Raw genomic sequence first — 17,488 nt, 5'->3', positions numbered from 1 at the left:
CTTTGAAACGAGATGATAGAAGATTCTGTGAAAGCCCTGTCGAAATAGGGGAATAGTACCTCTAGTATTTCTGTCGGTGACATCGCGGTGTTGTCATTGTTAACGCACAGTTGTTGACCGCGCATTATTGCACAGAACATTTTGGCGACCTAGTTGGAGCTTCCCTTTGGCCTCATACTTCGCTAGCAGTCCCGTGGTGCTGCTGGTGTGAATATTTTTAGATTAGCATCGTTTGGAATAGCTAAAACTACCAATGCTAACCGCGTCGAGCATCCTTCAGTCGCTGATTGAGCAGATGCCTAATACATGAGCGACCATTGGTCCATTTCAAGCTTCAAACTTTGCCGCGCGGTAGGAGAGTTAGCTAGTCGGCTAACTGACTCATCAGTTCAATCACGGACACATAAACGGATTACTGGTGTGGGGAACTGGAGGAAATCAAGTGATTTATTTCTGTGAACCTTTATCCATCCTCTGTGTGTGTGTGTGTGTGTGTGTGTGTAATATTGATGCGCCACTGTGTGACTCTCTTGTTGTCATTATTGCACCTAATTGCCACCAATGAATCGCTAGTGTACGCTTAGGCTAACACGCGCTAATTGTCATTCTCCAGTGGCTTGTTTTTCATAATACCCCCATTCACATCGCAACTGATTGTTGTCTCGGTGTTTGTGTATTCATACATGCGCGTGTGTGCCACAGGGGGACACTCTGGAAATGGCCAGTGACCCCGTCAGCGGAATGGCCAGGTGCCCTTACGACCCCAAACACGCCAACGTGGCCTTGTTTGCAGGTAAAGGTGACGCGCTGCTGTCCTGCGTGTCGATCATGATGCCACGATGTTCCGGCCGTACACTGATTTGTTCTGTCGTCTCCGTAATGACTTGAGCGCATCATCATTAAGGAGCCTTTGTTGTTTGTCACCAGGGTGGATAATGGGACTTTGATTATGCTCGGCTGCGGCTTTCTTCAGTTTATTTAGCCGCCCCGTTTGTTGATTTCACTTGATTTTAACACTTGACAGTGTAATTGACCAGCCTTTCTCCATCCTTTATTTATTAATATTAACTTGTACTCTTGTGAGAGCTGATACATTCCGGATCCGGGGGAATATGCATAATAGAGGGACCCCGGGGGTTGCGGCCAAAACATTTTCAGCGGGCCGACCAGGGTGACACGTTTCACTGACCATGTGCATGTGCACACGTGAAAATAGCTGGAAAGTCACGGGTATCAAAATCTTCCTCGAGATGTGGGCGTGGCCAGAGAGCCATGTCATTTAAGCGCAAACAACCCAAATGGTGTCAAATGTGGGGAAAATGTATGTGAAAAATAGTATTGGGGTGTTTGCGTGTGCCTTTAAGAAGCGGGGCTCATTGATCGGCTGTAAAATTCACGTTTCGGATGTGTGCCTTTAAGGGATGCGGCCTGTTGAGTGACGTAAGGAGAGGGCTTGTTTGTCTGTAAGCATCTCGGTGTAAGCTGTGGCCTACAGCAGCTCTTTGCGACCGTTCAATATGGAGTTGGAAGTGCATTGGTGACCATTTCTCCTGAAAATTGGGGATAAATAAAGTATTTGGAGGTTTACTGTAAAACAATCCTTGCCTTGAGTGTCTTCAGAGTAGTTTTGCTGGCAGCCCAAATGACTGACTCGTCTGTCAACTGGCTTGTTGCGTGTCTGCGTGTGTTGTGTGCGTCACAGAGGGAAATCTGTTTACGGCCACCGTGACGGACTTCTTGGCCATTGACGCGGTCATCTACCGGAGCCTCGGAGACAATCCGGCTCTTCGCACCATCAAGCACGACTCCAAGTGGTTCCGAGGTACCCGAAGATGTGTGTGTGTGTGTGTGTGTGTGTGCGCATGCGCATGCGTGTCATTTTGTGAAGAATTATGAGTATCGTAGACTTAGGGTTGAGTGTGCTCCCACAGCTTTGACTACTTTATGTTGAGTTAGCAGCTGCTTGGACCGCCCCCCCCCCTCGCCCCCCCCCTCGCACATCACTATTTCACCAGCTTAAGGCAGTAAAAAGAGTCGCTATCAGGCACCTAGCAGGTAGACATTGCCAGTATAAATCCAGTCAAACGGCAGGGTGCCGTTATACGCTTTTTATTCCTGGTGTGAATTCCACACGGACCGTCTCTTCCCCTTCTCCGTGCCCACCAGCGAACGGCGCATAGCAATGCAATTGTGACCAAGTCGGGAGTAGAAAGTCCAGGTATCTGTTTTCAAATGCAGGAAGCATGGTCAGAAAAATAATCACTTGAGTCAAGTACAGATGAGCTGAAAAAATCTCCTTCAGCAAAGTATTTGTCGCCTTGCCGGCGCTCTCATAACTTTCCTCTGCACTTTTTTATTGCCCAATGCAGAGCCTTTCTTCGTCAGTGCTGTGGAGTGGGGCCCTCACATCTACTTCTTTTTCCGAGAGATCGCCATGGAGTTTAATTACCTGGAAAAGGTAACAAAACGACAGTGACGTATGTCTTCCTCCACTGAGGGTGCCGCCGTTCGGGAAGGGCCTCAGACTTAAATGGCAAAGGTCAACAAGAACGAAGGATTCATAGATGTTTTTTAAAACATATTTTTTTGCTGTAATTTGGTCAGGTTTTTGGGGGGGATTATTTAAAAAATGTGGAAATAAAATGGCCCCCTCTGAGAAAACACCTCCTGCATGTATCAATTGTCTGGATGCAGGTTGTGGTGCCCCGTGTGGCCCGGGTGTGTAAGCGCGACCAGGGCGGATCTCAGCGCGTGCTGGAGAAGCAGTGGACGTCCTTCCTGAAGGCCCGACTCAACTGCTCCGTGCCGGGAGATTCCCACTTCTACTTCAACATGCTGCACTCCACCAGTCCCGTCATTAACATGCACGGCCGTGACATCATCCTCGGCGTCTTCTCCACACCGGCAAACAGGTTGTCCACAATAAATGAGAACTGTCAGGATTTGCTCTTTTGTTTTCTTTTGGGGGGTTTTTCCCCATCTTTTGTCAGGCTACTCGGTGGCATGGGGGATGATGATGATGGTGGTGGGGTTGGTGGGGACGTGTTGTTTGAAGGCAGCTGAGTAAGTCAAGGACGAGGAAGTCGGTAATACACAACACAGGCTTTCACAAGCTCTCAGAAAAGTGTTTCATCAGCTGCGTCTTATCTGCCGCTTTGGAAGAGCAATTGAACATGCGGACACGCGCGCACATGCACACACACACACACTCGTTCATTGTATCCCAGATAAAAGCATTTAGCAGAGGCGTCAGACTCATTTTCAATGTAGTTATGGTTTCCATTACAAAGCTGTTTAACTGTATTAACTCTATATTGTGAATCCCTTCATATTTACCGTGCATCCTTCACAAATTTACATATTCAGGTTTTTGAGTGGACCTATTCTCGGTTATTTGCTGAAAAACTCTCCTTTCCACCGTTTTATGCTCAGGCTAAATAGAAGCTTTCCTTTTGTGGCGCCTTGGTATTAAAGTGAAGTGAATTGAGGAGCTTCACTGACAAAAGTTATGCTTTGCTGCCATCTTGTGGCACAGGATTTCAAATTAAGCTTCCAAGCCTGGGTGGGGTTTCAAATAGGGGTTGGGGTATCGAATTCAGGGTGAAAGAATTGGTTTGGGTTTGAATTTAGATTTTGAAGCCCAGTTTAGGGTTTCAAGTTATGATTTCAAATTAGCGTTTGGGGTTGAAAATCGGTATAACACTTGGACACTTGGTTGGACACTTAACATTGCTTAACATTGCTTCAGGACTCTGTACTTTATACGTTTTTTTTACACAGTACAGTAGGTGCTTCATTTATATTCAAATTAAATTCCTCGGTTGTTTTAACATAGGTCACTTGGCCTAAAGTAGCAATGATTCTGAGGAGGAGGAGTAGAAGGAGAAGGAAATAAATGCCAGAATGTCCCACTGGTCCCATGTGGCCTGCTGCGCCACACTAAGTGCTAGCTGGACAAATTGCTTCATCTGCCACCACACAATGGAAGCTGGGCGCAAAGCCATAGAGTGCACTCGCAGGTGTTCGCTCATGTTGCCCTTGTGAAACATTTGCCACACAAACAAGTCACGGAAGAGGAGACTATCTATCTCTCTATCTCTCTATCTATCAACAAGCACAAAACAACCATCTGTCTGGCTGTCTAGCTGTCTAGCTAGCTAGCCGTCTATATAGCTAGCTAGCCATCTATCTAACAAGCTAAGCATCTATCTAGCTAATTAGCCATCTAGTTAGCTATCTATGTAGCTATCTAATCGAGTTAGCGAGCCACCACAAAGTGGTGGGAATTGGAAAAAATATATATTACTGCATTTAAGTATGTGGACTTAAGTATTTCTCAGTTTACCTAATTTTTTCTTTTTTTTGCTGTATTTGTCTGTAGTGTGTTATGAAATGTGGTGAGTAAAACTAAACACAGAATATTATAAGATTACATTATATATTATAGGATGTATTGTGTTGGAGTGTAAAGGTAAAAGCTCAAGTGAAGTGTAGATAGTCGAAAAATGACCACTGATGTTTGGTCAGCTGAAAATGATGTGAGTGCTTGTTTGTTTGGGTTTCTAATGTGCACTGTGAGAGGATTGGGAGAGAGAGAGACGGAGACAGAGAGAGAAAAAAAAAACAAGCAAGATCGGCTGCATTCTCAGAGTGGGAGGCCAAGTTTGAATGTGCCGTGAATCCCGAGAGTGCATGATGGCCACCTGAGAAAACACCACCACATCAGGAAAGCAAGGAGCATATCTATTTCAAATTGTCTTTTCCCTTGAAATGAATAGACTTTTTTGGGGGGGGGCAGTTTTCTCCATCATCATCATTATCATCTGTCTGAATTTGTCAGTTTTTACCTTATTTGCAGTTTTTTACAGGGGGGTATTTCGTAAAGCTCTTTGTAAGCGTTCCACCTTTTTTGGGACTTTTTTTTTTTTGGTCAGCGTTATGTGCTTTTTAATGCATTTTTATCAGCTGTTTCACAATTTATGCATTATTATTATTGATTTATTATTATTATTTTGACAGATTTGAGTACATTGTCAGCTTTGTTGCGTTTGTTAAAAGATGTCTCAGCTCTGCCAGCTTCCCCCCCCCCCCACAGAAAATCAACCAAGCGACACCAGTAACTTGAAAAACGAACAAAAAAAATGGGCACTCGTAAATCCGAGTTCCACTGTATTTGTTCCGCACCAAAGCGAATGAGATTCTGATCCTGGATAACCTCACATTCATTTTAATCCTCAGGTTAAAAAAACATGATCCTTATTTTTGCCGATGTTCTCATCGCTAGTTGCCTGGCAACATCATGGGGAGGACTTCATAGAAAGTCACTTACTGTAGCCAAGAGTGAGACCCCCCCCCCCCCCCCCAAAATCGTCCTCCCGCTGGCGCGCCCCCCCCCCCGCCCTCCAGCGAAGCCACAACATTTTGTTCTTATAATTCACCTTTACAAGATGTGACATGTTTCCCTTTGAGAGGCAATTCTTTATTGTTGTTTGTCTCGCTCGTTATCTGCCGCCCACCCGGCGGCTTCATTTTCAACCGAATCATCCGAGGGGATGGAGCTGCACAAGGACAGTTTGAACATTTTGTCTTGGCAAACGCTGTGTTGAAGTTGAATAAAAGGAAGGGCTGGAAAGGGGGTGCATTCATTTTTAACGGCCGGAAGGGGAATAAAGAGAGCGTTTGTGTTTCAAATGAGGCTAAATGTTCGAAATGTCACTTCCAAGGCAGGATTAGGGTTTGGAATGAGGGTTTTCAAGGCACGGTTGAGGTTTTGAGTTCGGGTACCAAATCTAGTTTAACGTTTCAAACAACCGCTCGGGTTTCAAGCCACGGTCAGGGTTTCAAATTGGCGTTTCAAATTAGGAGTCCAAGTCTTGGTTAGGGTTTGAAACATCGTGTCGATCTTCAGTTCGATTTTCAAGTCGGTGTTAAGGTTTCAAAGTTGGGTTTTAAGCCCTCATTAGGCTTTTATTTTTTTGCCATGCCGCACCTCGAAAGCCACTCTGTGGGTCTCCAAAACAATAAAAATGTAAAAGTACTGCAATATTTTGGATTTTCAAGCAAGAGATTTTTTTTTTTTTTTCTTGTTCCACCGTTCGCACCACACATTATTCGTCATCTGAGGCGGTCGAGCATTCCTTGGACGGGGCGTTTTTTTTTTTTCTTCTTCATGTGAGTCTTTGCGTGTGGGCGGTGGACAGATGCGACGCTCCCCCATGACAGGGTTCACCGCCAGTTAAAGCGCCCCCGTGACTCAGCAGGCGTTGTTGGCGCCCTTCGTTTCCTTCACGCAAATCTTTCCCCCCCCAATCCCCTCTGCCGGTTTTGTGACGGGGAGGAATAAGCTGTGACTCATTTCCCGTTTTTGTTTTATTTTCCAGAAATTCATGCCAAGACTTTTCTAATCTCTCTCTCTGTCTTGCATCCAGCGCCTGTTTTTTTTTTTTTTTTTTTTCCACTCTTAAGCCGCCGACTTGACAGGTTCCATCTTTGCCTGTCATTCGTTTTGTTCTCGGTAACAATTCCCCCTTTTGTTTTCAAGCACTGACTGTGAAAATATCAAAAGCCCAAATCCAATTTGTCGTCTTTTGCTTGGGTGTCTGTCCCCCGGATGGTGGCCGCAAGCCTCATTATTGGTGCATGAAAGGGTTCAGCACAAATCTTTTTTTTCCTCCCCCTATCCGTCCGCCTGTGTCCGCAGCATCCCCGGCTCGGCCGTGTGCGCCTTCGACATGGAGCAGTTGGCCGCCGTGTTCGACGGCCGCTTCAAAGAGCAGAAGTCAGCCGAGTCCATTTGGACGCCCGTTCCCGATGAAGTCATCCCCAAGCCGAGGTGAGCGGCACCGGACCTAATTAGCGCACTGCGCCTTTGGACGGAATCTAGTCGATCTGGGCCGGGTTCCAGCTGCACCTGCAATCGATAACGATCCAGGATATCGACTTATTTTTTTTTCGATCTACACTTTACCCACACTGCACACTCCAAACACACTCGAGTATATTAAAAACAGACTTATTCAATGTATTAAAACACTTTTTCAAGGATCTCGTCGCCCCCGTTCTCATTCTTGCTCACACATTCCCAAATCGGAGGCCAAGTGTTTGTCACTCCTAGTTAGTCCGCTGCAAAACTGACACGTAAGACGATTTACCATCCTTTTGGAGATGAACTGAGTAACGAGACAAGGAGATGAAAGTGTGTCGTTTCTCTTTAGTCCCCACAACAAAACCGTCAGAGAGGGACCCCTTGCTTAATATGCGTCGCCCCATACATGGAAACAACAGAGACATGCTATGACTTTTTTTGTTGTTGTTTGTTTTCTCAGACCCGGAGGTTGCGCCGTTCAGGGTTCCAAGTTCAATTCGTCCAACTCGTTCCCAGATGAGATGCTTAATTTTGTCAAGACGCATCCATTGATGGATGAGGCCGTCCCATCACTTGGACAAAGGCCGTGGATAGTCAAGACCATGGTCAGGTGAGATCACAAGTCCCTATGGGCTCGATTTGGAAGGATATCAATACTGATGCCTTGACTTCGGAGTTGAATTGACCAAATGCTTCCACGTCCTTCAAACGTTTAACACAAATGGTCTTTGTTCCCTTTTTCTTCTTAGAGGCGCAACACTGGATGTAGGTTTAAAAACGAGGTAAGGAGAAAGCATGGCGCTGAAAAGTAAGCGGGGTCCGAATTGTGTGACCCCTTTCAAACTGCCTACCCCGGAAAATGGCTATCCGAATAAATGGCCGTGCATTTCACAAAGAACGTGCCGAAAGCGGAGCACGCCCTGCTCGTCGGGTGCGTTCGCACGTCTGGGATGCCGCCATAGCCCTGTCTAAATCTCTTGACTGAGAGAGAAGCATTGTGTGTCAGGGAAGTGCTCTGTTTAGCCTGGGTCGTTAGTGGAAGTTGTGGAGAGTCTTCTTATTTCATTATATATATATTTTTAAGGTTAGTGTTATAAGTAAAGTTCAGAGCCCATAGTTGGAAGCAAACATGGTGAAGTAGCAAATTCCTGATATGCTGCACAAAAATGGAATAAGCTGCCAACCCATGATTACATTCTTTCAAAGCCTTTTAAAATCTTGTTCTTGCACTTTGGGTTTGCAGAGTAATCTACAAAAGTAGGAAGTTACTTTTGTTTCTTTCCTTTGCCTTGAAACGTCTTTGACTCTTTCGTGATAAATCCTTTGCAAAGTTGTACTTTGAATTATTTGAAGCAGGTTGAGTTACCTTTGAGTTGAAATTTGCTCGATAAATAAGCCACTTTTCCTCGCCTTGCATGAATTAGGGCTTCAGGTCGTAGCCTCTTCGGAGTGCCTCGTTGTCACGGCATGGAAAAGCCCGACGGTGCACCGGTGGGATGTGATCACGCCACTGAAAGCTAGATGCGGATATACAGTATTTTTTGCATTCCAACATCCGTTACAGGTGGCATCCATTTTTTTTTCCAGGTCATCGTCGTTGCATTTGATTGACGCTTGACAAGTGAAGCCTCATTTTATGTACCGTACGCGCCGATTTATTTATTTATTCGTCATGAAAATTTAGTAGGAATGTGGTGTGTCAAACTGAGATGTTTATTTTCACTTTACCGGGACTTTAACGGCGAGTTGCTGCGCCTAACTTACGATTGCCTCGGAGGAATAACGTGCTTGTCTTTTAATTTTTAATTTTTTTTTTTTTTATATGGCACATAAACAATAGGACGATTGAATAAATAAATGGTGGCCGTCTACACTTGGTACTTCATCTCCCCCGCCGGTGACGTACGCGCGGCAGTAAAATTTTGCATTCCCGCTTATCCGCGTCTAAACACAATCCATAATCTCGTAAACAATTATGTTTCCCTCATTGCATAAAAGGATTAAGCCGTAGAAATCGGGCCAGGCGGCGTTGAAAGTAATGGAGCTGTCGGAAGTAATGGACTCAGGTTGTTCCGTGGGACGCTTTCCATCATCTGTTGCGAGCATTCACACTGTCACTCATCCACGAGGGGATTACTGGGCACCAGATAAAAAGGGCACAATGAAGCTTTGGCCACAACATGACCGCCGCAGTCCAGTTGCGCTCTTCCTTTGTTTTCTTTGTGTAATGAACGCCCCGACATCGAACGTAATTAGTGCACAACGCAAATCTCATCGGCATTTCAAATTCATTCTGTTCCAGTCCCGTTGCATGTTGTCTTCTTTGATTTCTTGTCCAAAAAAAAAAAAAAGATCCCAAAGGTGTTGTTTTCCCTCCACACTGTGCGCAGGTACCAATTGAATAAGATTGTGGTGGACTCGGAAGCCGGACCGTACAGGAACCGTACGGTTCTGTTCTTGGGCTCCAGCCGGGGGACCGTCCTCAAGTTTCTCATCATGCCCAACCAGGACAACACGGTCACCAGCAGCAACATCTTCCTGGAGGAACTGGAGGGCTTCAACCCTGAAAAGTAAGACTGAAGCCAGCAAGCATTTGCCATCAAGAGTGGGGGAAAAAAAAATATTGGTCCGATAAAACAGTTTAATGCAAGGCGAGGCGGCACTGTTGAGATTTCATGCACCAGCTAACTCGATGTGCTTCACACCATTCAACATACAAACATTTGAAGGCATTAACTAACAAAATCAATGAAAAAGGGCACACAAAGAGAAGAACTAAAGACATTTAAAAGCAAAGTAAAGGAATATCTTTTTTGATCATGCCCCCATTTTTTTTTTGTCTCATCACACCGATCGAGTTGCACAAATTCTGTCTGGAGTTAAATGGGTGCCATCTGGTTTTGATGTGCACCCCCAGAAAGAGATCAATGAAGATAAAAGATGTTTATAAAAAGACGTGGAAGAGGGGCCTTTAATTGTCACCCTGGAGGGCAAAATTGATTGAAGTTTTTTTTACTTTGACGTGCAATCACAATCATCGAGAATAGGACGTATAAACACGCACAAAAACCCACAGAATTGGATGTCGTCGGTGCCCATGTTCGGTTAAAAACAAAGAAAAGCGTCGTTCGGAGACAGACAATAACTTATTTGTACCCAAGCCAAATTTGGAGTAAATGGGATTTTTATTTTTATTTTAACGCGTCAATTTTGGCTGCAAATCAGACAAGAAAGTAGCAGTGTAAGACTCGATTAAAAAAAAATATATATAAACTCGTTGATATTTTCTTTCTTTTTTTCCATTCTTTAATATTTGGACACATTTTCAATGACCCCGCCCTCTTCTTACTTTTCAATTCAAGTACATCGTCGGAAATCTAGTTCGTGAAGATATTCTGGTTTATGAACGTGGCAAAATGTCTCTTAAAAAAAAGAAAAACTCTCCACACAATTTAACTAACTGCATCTCTTTAAAAAAAAAAAATAATTTATTGATCTGTAAACGTTTTTTTGGGGGGGTGGTGCCCTGCGTGTGTATCCTTGTTGCAGGTGCGCCGGTGACTCTCCGCAGGCCAGGCAGCTGTTGTCTCTGACTCTGGATCGAGCGAGTCACACGCTCATCTTGGCCTTCCCCTCCTGCGTGGCGCGAGTGCCCGTGGCACGCTGCCAGCTTTACTCGCGCTGCATCAAGTGAGTCGACCGCTGCTTTTCCACACGCGCCCTCGCACTTCCAATCAAATCGCCACGGTGAAACCGAAGGTTATAATAGATGGTATAAAAATTGTATTTTTATTTCATGACAGTTGTTTGCATAAACACTGAGCATGCATGTCCAAATCTCCCCTTCAAAATCTCAAACCGCATTACCAAGCGTTTGCATTCCAAATGAGAGCTCCAGGTGGATATTCACACAGCTGGAAAGTCCTTTGGAAATTCCCACGCACGCAGGAAATCCATCCCCAAATTCATTTCATGCTCGGAAATGGAGAATGAACCCAAAAGAGTTTCTGTCCTGGCGATCCGATTCTGGGTGCAAGTGTGACGTTGGGTTTCCCCGCGTAGGAACTGCATCGCCTCCAGGGACCCATACTGCGGCTGGACCAGAGGAAGCACCTGCTCTTTCCTGCGCCCCGCAACCAGGTAACAGAACTCCACAAGCATGCATTCTTCTCCATTGACCGTGAACTTTTTTGCTAGCTCTATGCTAACGTGGAATGCGAAATGCCATAGACGGGCTCTAAGAAATTAGCACCGAGGTTCTAGTGGTTATAAAACTTCAAACAACTGAGCCTTGAACACACAAGGAGCAACAACGCATACAAGCAGAGCGTTAAAATGCATGGGGAAGTGTGTTATGATCCAGGTGAAACCAAGGTTGAACTTTTTGACCATCATTCCAAAATGGATGCTAGGCGCGCTCGCCTGAAGGAAACCAGACCGTCAGTGACGCACGGGAGAGCTTCGAGTTTATCTCCCGGCGTCGCACCGGCGATTGCGTTTTTCAGTAAGATGGTTTGGAATTCCTGTTTTGAGAGGAACAGCTGTGCCGTCTACGTGGCTTGTCAGTCCCGCGATTGGTTCAAGATGTCTCTTGCTAGCACCGCATGAGACCGCCGCTTCTTTCACTTAGCGGTGTAAGGCGCGCTCTCACCTGCGCTGCCGTCTCCCTCCTGCGCTTCGACCAGACAGCTCATTAAATTAGGAGCTCCGAGATCGCCGATTGTGGAGCCAAGAAAACACACAAAGCTGGCCTGTGAATACCCGCGCGGGCCGTTAAAAGGCCTTTGCGTCGGCCGTCCTTTGATTTGATTTAACGAGGCCGCTCCGCTCGCCGATCGATTCTGCTTCCAGTTCCAGGGAGATTCCTCCAGGCGGGATGACGTGACACAAGCCCAATTTCTGCAAAGCGTGGCCGGAACACAAACCTGTCATAACACAGTGGTACCTCTACTTACCAACGTCTCTTCATGCGAAATTTTCAAGTTACGAAACGTCTCAACGGGAAAATATTGCCTCTTGTCGCGAAAGAAATTTCAAGATAGGAATTCCTGGACGCAACATATTGATAGATGCTCTGCCATTGGCTATTAGCTAGCATCATCCTGGCTAAGAGGGACCTCTACCGTACGTGTCTAAGTGTGTATATAGATAAAAATGTGTCTATGCAGCATCCTCGTCATTCGCCCCTCGGGCCATATAGTAGTTTGACGTAAATGTGAATCACCCAAAAATTGCTCACTATGCAGATGTTTGCCTTGGACATTTTCGAAGGATCGTTCAAAGCCGACGAAAGCAAACATCCTCGGATCAGTTCTTGACAAAACGCCAGGCAAAAACCACCTCTGAGAGAGAACACGTACTAAAGAGGGCAAACAATGATGAGGACGCAGTTGAAAGTTAAATGACCATCATTTTTATTCTTTGTTGTTTACATTATGCGCAGCAATCATTTATTGTGCAACAATCTAATTGTAACATGTACAGTATTTGTTACATGTTTTGAAGCATTTTTATGCTTCGGGAAACATTTATGTCTGAATTTCGGAGGGGCTTGGAACGGATTAGGGCATTTACATGGAAAACGCGCCTCTACTTACAAAATTTTCTAGTTCATAAATTTCTTCCAGAACCAATTAATTTCATAAGTAGAGGTACCACTGTATTGACTCTCACAACTTTTGAGGTCAAACGATGGTTGTTGAAAGGTTTTGAAGCGATTCGTGGACGAGGCAATTTCACGTGACGCATGAAGTCAGCTTAATCGCTCATCTCGTAATATGAACTTTTTTTGGTTTTATCGATTGTTTAGTTTTTTGCTATGCTTGTAAACAAGTGTCAGGTGTTTTTGAAATATTCAATCCAAGTCCTAATTAGATATTTTTGGCCATCACTTTCCGCCTAATTAATTTTGCGGCCTTTGTGTGTTCAGCAGCTTGGCGGCCGAGTACTACTTGACTCTGTTTTCGCAGCTGTGTTTTCTTTCCTTTGGTCGGCTCTCATTTCATCTCGGCTTCCTATCGCCCGCCCGAGAAGTTTGTTAAAATGTCACAGACGAAGTGAGTCACGCAGGGCGCACTTCAAGGGCTTCCGACTCAATTGAACCAGCCTCGGAAAAATCCGCCTTCTCAAAGGCGCTCGCCGTCACTTTGTATTCGTGTACGTTTTTCCCCCGTTGCTAAATAAGGTCAGCAAAATGTATCAATCTGAAGCAGCTGTCGGCAGTTGGACTCACTTTTTATCAAACGCGTTTCTGACGGCGTCACAGTGATGATCACTTTCTGAACGTCCGTTATTTGCCTAAATGCAAGTTACTCACAAATATGACTGAAGATATACATTTTCAGAGGCTCAGGTGTGAGTGCAGCAAATCACAATGTAATCATATTTTTATTATTATTGTTTTTTTTTTGTTTGTTTTTTTTGACGTAGCGGCATCCCAAACTTGGAGAGGGATGTTGCGTGATATCTTACCACGAATACAATCCCGGCGGCCCAGCTATGAATGATATATGACGAAATCTTCAGAGAAGGGATCCTAATAAAACTGGAGCGTTTGTTTTCTGCTGGAGAAAATTCATTTGGATATCAATATTGCATTGTTTTGAGACCAAAGGCTGCCCGGGGTGCGAAATTGAACACCTGGAGAACACAAATAGGGTCTGAAATATAAATGTGGGGTCAACATTTTTTTTTTTTTTTTTTTTTTTGGGGGGGGGTGTAATGACCACGGGAAAACACGAGCAGTTGTCTTTCTCGGTTATTCCTTGGCAGGAGGAGCAGAGATGACCCAGCGTCGTCAATAAATAAATCAACAGAAAAATCAAGCCAAACATCCAATTGTGATATGCGAACCACATGCTCCTTCGTCAAACATTATTCAATAAATAATTTTGTACGTCCCCTCCCCCAGAAGTGTGACCAATTTGGGTCAATGGTGAAACTCATCAAAAGTGACTGCATGACACACACACACACACACACACACAGCAGCTGAGATTCACCCCATCAATAGCGAACGTCAACGGCGAAGATGCTGACCAAGGTGTTTTTTTTGCGACTCGGCTCATTAAGCCTCTTCATTCAACTCCCCGCGGGTATCCGTTGATCTTTCAATTAGTGCCGTGTTTCGTTATTAGTGTCATAATAAAGCCACGGGGGCATCTTCATTCTCTCTATTTGGTTGTTTCTATTTCCAATGAATGCTTTACAAAGCTTGTGTTTGAGGAGCCTTTTCTCCTTCAGAATGGAGTCGGATTTGAAACACAAAACTGAAGTCACGGTAATAAGTAGAGCATGTTTTGGGATGATTTTTGTCAAATTCTTGAGCATCCAAGAAATTGTATCCAATATGTTGCCAGTATATTTCCGAACGCATTAACACATCATTAATCTTTTGTTCTTTTTGTTTCCTCCTTGACAGGCTGCCGTTTGAACAAGACATCGAGCAGGGAAACGTGGCTCACTTGGGCGACTGCGACGGTAAGCTGCGCTTGTTTGTAGAAGCAGAGATATTGATATGGAGAAAAAAAACCTGTTAAAAGTAAAACTAGAGACTCTAAGGCCTGTCACACAGTGTTCGGGGTTTGGAAACGAGCTCTCATTGTGTTTTACAATAATACTTAACTATATTTATGATTTCATACGGACCTGTTTGCACAAAACGAAATGTGGGGAGTCTCTGTTGTTGAAAAGCAAGGTCGCAGTCAGTAAACGGGGCCTGTCTCGTCTCTTTGTGACACTCCGGTTGTTTCTTGACAATCATGCCATGTTTTTGTGGTTCAACGAAATCTAGAACAGTTCAGTTTCATTGAAGTGAAGCCTCAAAACTTGATGGGGGTTCGCAGTTTTTCTGTTGGAACAAGTTGGTCGACGTGCAAAATTATTTTCGCTGCCCAGGAGTTGCCAACTGTCATTTTAAGGTATCGAGCATCATGGAAGCTGCCGATACTCGCCACCAATGCTTAAGGCAAACGCAATCTGACATCGAGTAAATCCTCCTGGGCAGTAGTTGGCGCTATACTGCTGCAGTTTGACAAACCGGTGACTCATCAATCTGCGTCAGAAAAAGAGTAAGGTCTTTGTTCACAATTTTTTGTCATTGTGTTGAATTAAATGTTCTACACCAAAAAGTACCCAATATCAGTGGGTACTCAGAGTAAAGTCTAGAATCTATCTAAAAAAAAGTGATGATGAGCATCCCGGCAAAAAATGACCTTTACTGTCAAAAATGTGCATGACCAATTTTTAAAACAACCAAAAACAATCTCTAGTTTCACACTTAAATCACTCAAGTTCCCTTCCAGTATGTCGCAAGTTGTTGTTTAACCCATTAGCTCTTTTTGGCATGGCATTTATCCTATCTCAACGTCGCATTCCCATAACTTTGCCGACGTTGTTAATTGACGAACAAAAGTGTTAAACGACCTTAAAAAAAGAATACACCTTATGTCTATATGCATAAAATGGCAAATGTACTTGAAAGTAACAAAAATAGTGTTTGGTTTCTTCCCGCCACTAGCAGTAAGCGATAACAAGCGTGTGCGTGTTTCCGCGCGCGCCAGATGAAACGCGACGCAAATAAACAACGGAGCGGCGCCCCCCCCCCCCCCCCCCCCGCGAGAGTCGGCGCCGCCGCCATCCAACATTAAGCCAGCCGGCCGCTCTGATTTAAGCGCGGGAGCCGGCGATCGCGCTCCCGCTGCGTGTTTTCAGCTGACTTTGTTCTTCTCGCTTGTTTACTCTGTCCTTACATGTACACGCTTTTTTTTTTTTTTAAAGCTTTTGTTCCAGCAACTTGTGGCTAATTATGTGCTCCTCCAGCTAATTCCGCCTTCATGTTAACTTTTTCCTCCGGCTTACGGAATTCAATTTTGGTTCACCTCGTATTTTATATTAAACCATCGACTCCAGATGAGGTTTTTGGATGCTCCCCCGACACGCACACACACACACCGACCTCACTTTCCTCTCTTTCATCTTAGCACTAATTCCAGTGTGTGCAAATTAATCCTTTGCCTCTGAAAGTCGCCCGAGTTCATGCGCCGTGTGCTCCCCGTGAAAAGAAAAGATAAATATTGGCTAATCACCACACAAAATCCGGTTGGAGATCAGCATCCCCGTTTGATGTTACGCTGCCACTTCAGATTGCTGGAAAAATCTCAATGGGGGGGGGGGGAAGGGATGGAGAGCCCGAAGAAATGCCCACTGCTTACCCATGGATTAACGCTAATCATTTGTAACCATATCTGGCTACTTGAGGATTGTTTTTTATTTTTTTTCCTCTGCAAGTTACTAATAGAAACAATATGAATTGCATTCTACCAGATGCTACACTGGATTCATAGCTAATCACGAACCCTACGAGTCCCAGTGCAGCAATAAAACAAACACACTGAACCAATGTGCAGTACTGCGGTATTTATTCATATTCTAAAATGGCGACGGGCGAGTAAACGAGAGTCGAGGGCCAAAAGCGGCCTTATTTCAAGGCATCGAGGGCTCGTGAAAGATACCGATACTAGTCACGATACTCAAAGCAAAAAATATATATAAAAATATGTCAAATCGGATGTGGAATACGTCTTCCTTGCGAGCCGTTTGACGTACGGGTGAATCGTCACGTGCATTCGAAAGACAGAACGATCTTTGTTCAGAATTATCTGGCATAGTATGAAATGGCAGCTATTATAGGTGGTAGCGGTAACCGTGAGTCCCGCATTGTGAATACTCGTACTGGTATCGTTCAGAAACAAAAGTGGCATGGAACATTCCAATTCTTTCTCTGAGGTTTGCAGCTATCGAATATTTTCAAAATGGCCGATTCTATTGATTTTTGTATCGTACCAGTACAAAATGCGCTTGTGAGGTGCGGGTATTAATGTTGTCCATTTGGACTTGCCATCCTCGAGTTCTACGCTTTAGTACGTGTGACTTTGAATTTTTTTGTAGCTTTGAGAGGCGTGGCCTGGTGAGTGATGTGGGAGTCAGCGAATGAGTGGATTAGCGCTTGCTGGCTCAGCTTAGCCAGTCTGTGCGTGGAGTCCCTGGAGCCCCAGAGCAGCTCATAAATGCACCAGGATGTGTTTATTTTAATCCTGTTTATTCAAAGACGGTACACTAGCGACTCTTTCTCGTTGACCACCCTTGGGGGCAACACAATAAGCTCCAACCGTAGCAGTGGGAGGCTATATTAAATTAGCTAACCTATTTTTGTCAGCTCGTCGACGTTGCTCTTGTTTTTAAAGTGGGAAGTGGTCCTAAACTTTCAACATTCCGTGTTTTTTTTTTTTGATTCGCTCTTTCCTCCTGACTTGTGCTCATAGTAATCTGAATCGATAGCAACATTTGTCCATCTACAAAAAAAATGCAAATTAAATAGAGAGAAAGAGTGAGACACGCGATTTGGTGCGCAATCATTAAAGGGCAACCCAGTCTTATGTGCTGCTAACGTGATTGAAAATTTTTAACTGCCAATCACTCCTGTTACGATTTCTATTCCTCCCCCCCCCCCCGACCACTTCCTGATTAAGTTTTAATAACTAGCCGGCTTATTAAAGCCTATTCATTATTAATGTGCTTCCATATTTCAGTTTTGCATGCGTGAGATCTTTTTTTTTTTAAGCT

General features: G+C 44.5%; 1 protein-coding gene across 3 annotated transcripts in view; it reads left to right on the top strand.

Moving 5' to 3' along the window:
- sema6bb (sema domain, transmembrane domain (TM), and cytoplasmic domain, (semaphorin) 6Bb) overlaps positions 1 to 17,488 on the top strand; it is a 130,098-nt gene that overhangs the window by 87,883 nt on the left and 24,727 nt on the right. For all 3 annotated transcript variants that reach the window (XM_086116697.1, XM_086116698.1, XM_086116696.1), the window contains 11 exons: positions 703 to 793; positions 1,703 to 1,822; positions 2,370 to 2,458; positions 2,695 to 2,912; positions 6,701 to 6,832; positions 7,326 to 7,475; positions 7,615 to 7,647; positions 9,256 to 9,435; positions 10,415 to 10,555; positions 10,928 to 11,005; positions 14,286 to 14,344. In XM_086116697.1, the coding sequence (XP_085972823.1) occupies positions 703 to 793; positions 1,703 to 1,822; positions 2,370 to 2,458; positions 2,695 to 2,912; positions 6,701 to 6,832; positions 7,326 to 7,475; positions 7,615 to 7,647; positions 9,256 to 9,435; positions 10,415 to 10,555; positions 10,928 to 11,005; positions 14,286 to 14,344 (1,291 nt within the window). The remainder of the gene's footprint in view (positions 1 to 702; positions 794 to 1,702; positions 1,823 to 2,369; positions 2,459 to 2,694; positions 2,913 to 6,700; positions 6,833 to 7,325; positions 7,476 to 7,614; positions 7,648 to 9,255; positions 9,436 to 10,414; positions 10,556 to 10,927; positions 11,006 to 14,285; positions 14,345 to 17,488) is intronic.

The sequence above is a fragment of the Hippocampus guttulatus genome, chromosome 7 (genome assembly GCF_054856545.1).
Source record: "Hippocampus guttulatus isolate MCC_2025c chromosome 7, RoL_Hgut_1.0, whole genome shotgun sequence".
Classification (NCBI taxonomy): domain Eukaryota; kingdom Metazoa; phylum Chordata; class Actinopteri; order Syngnathiformes; family Syngnathidae; genus Hippocampus; species Hippocampus guttulatus.
This window is presented reverse-complemented; position numbering and strand designations above follow the sequence as displayed.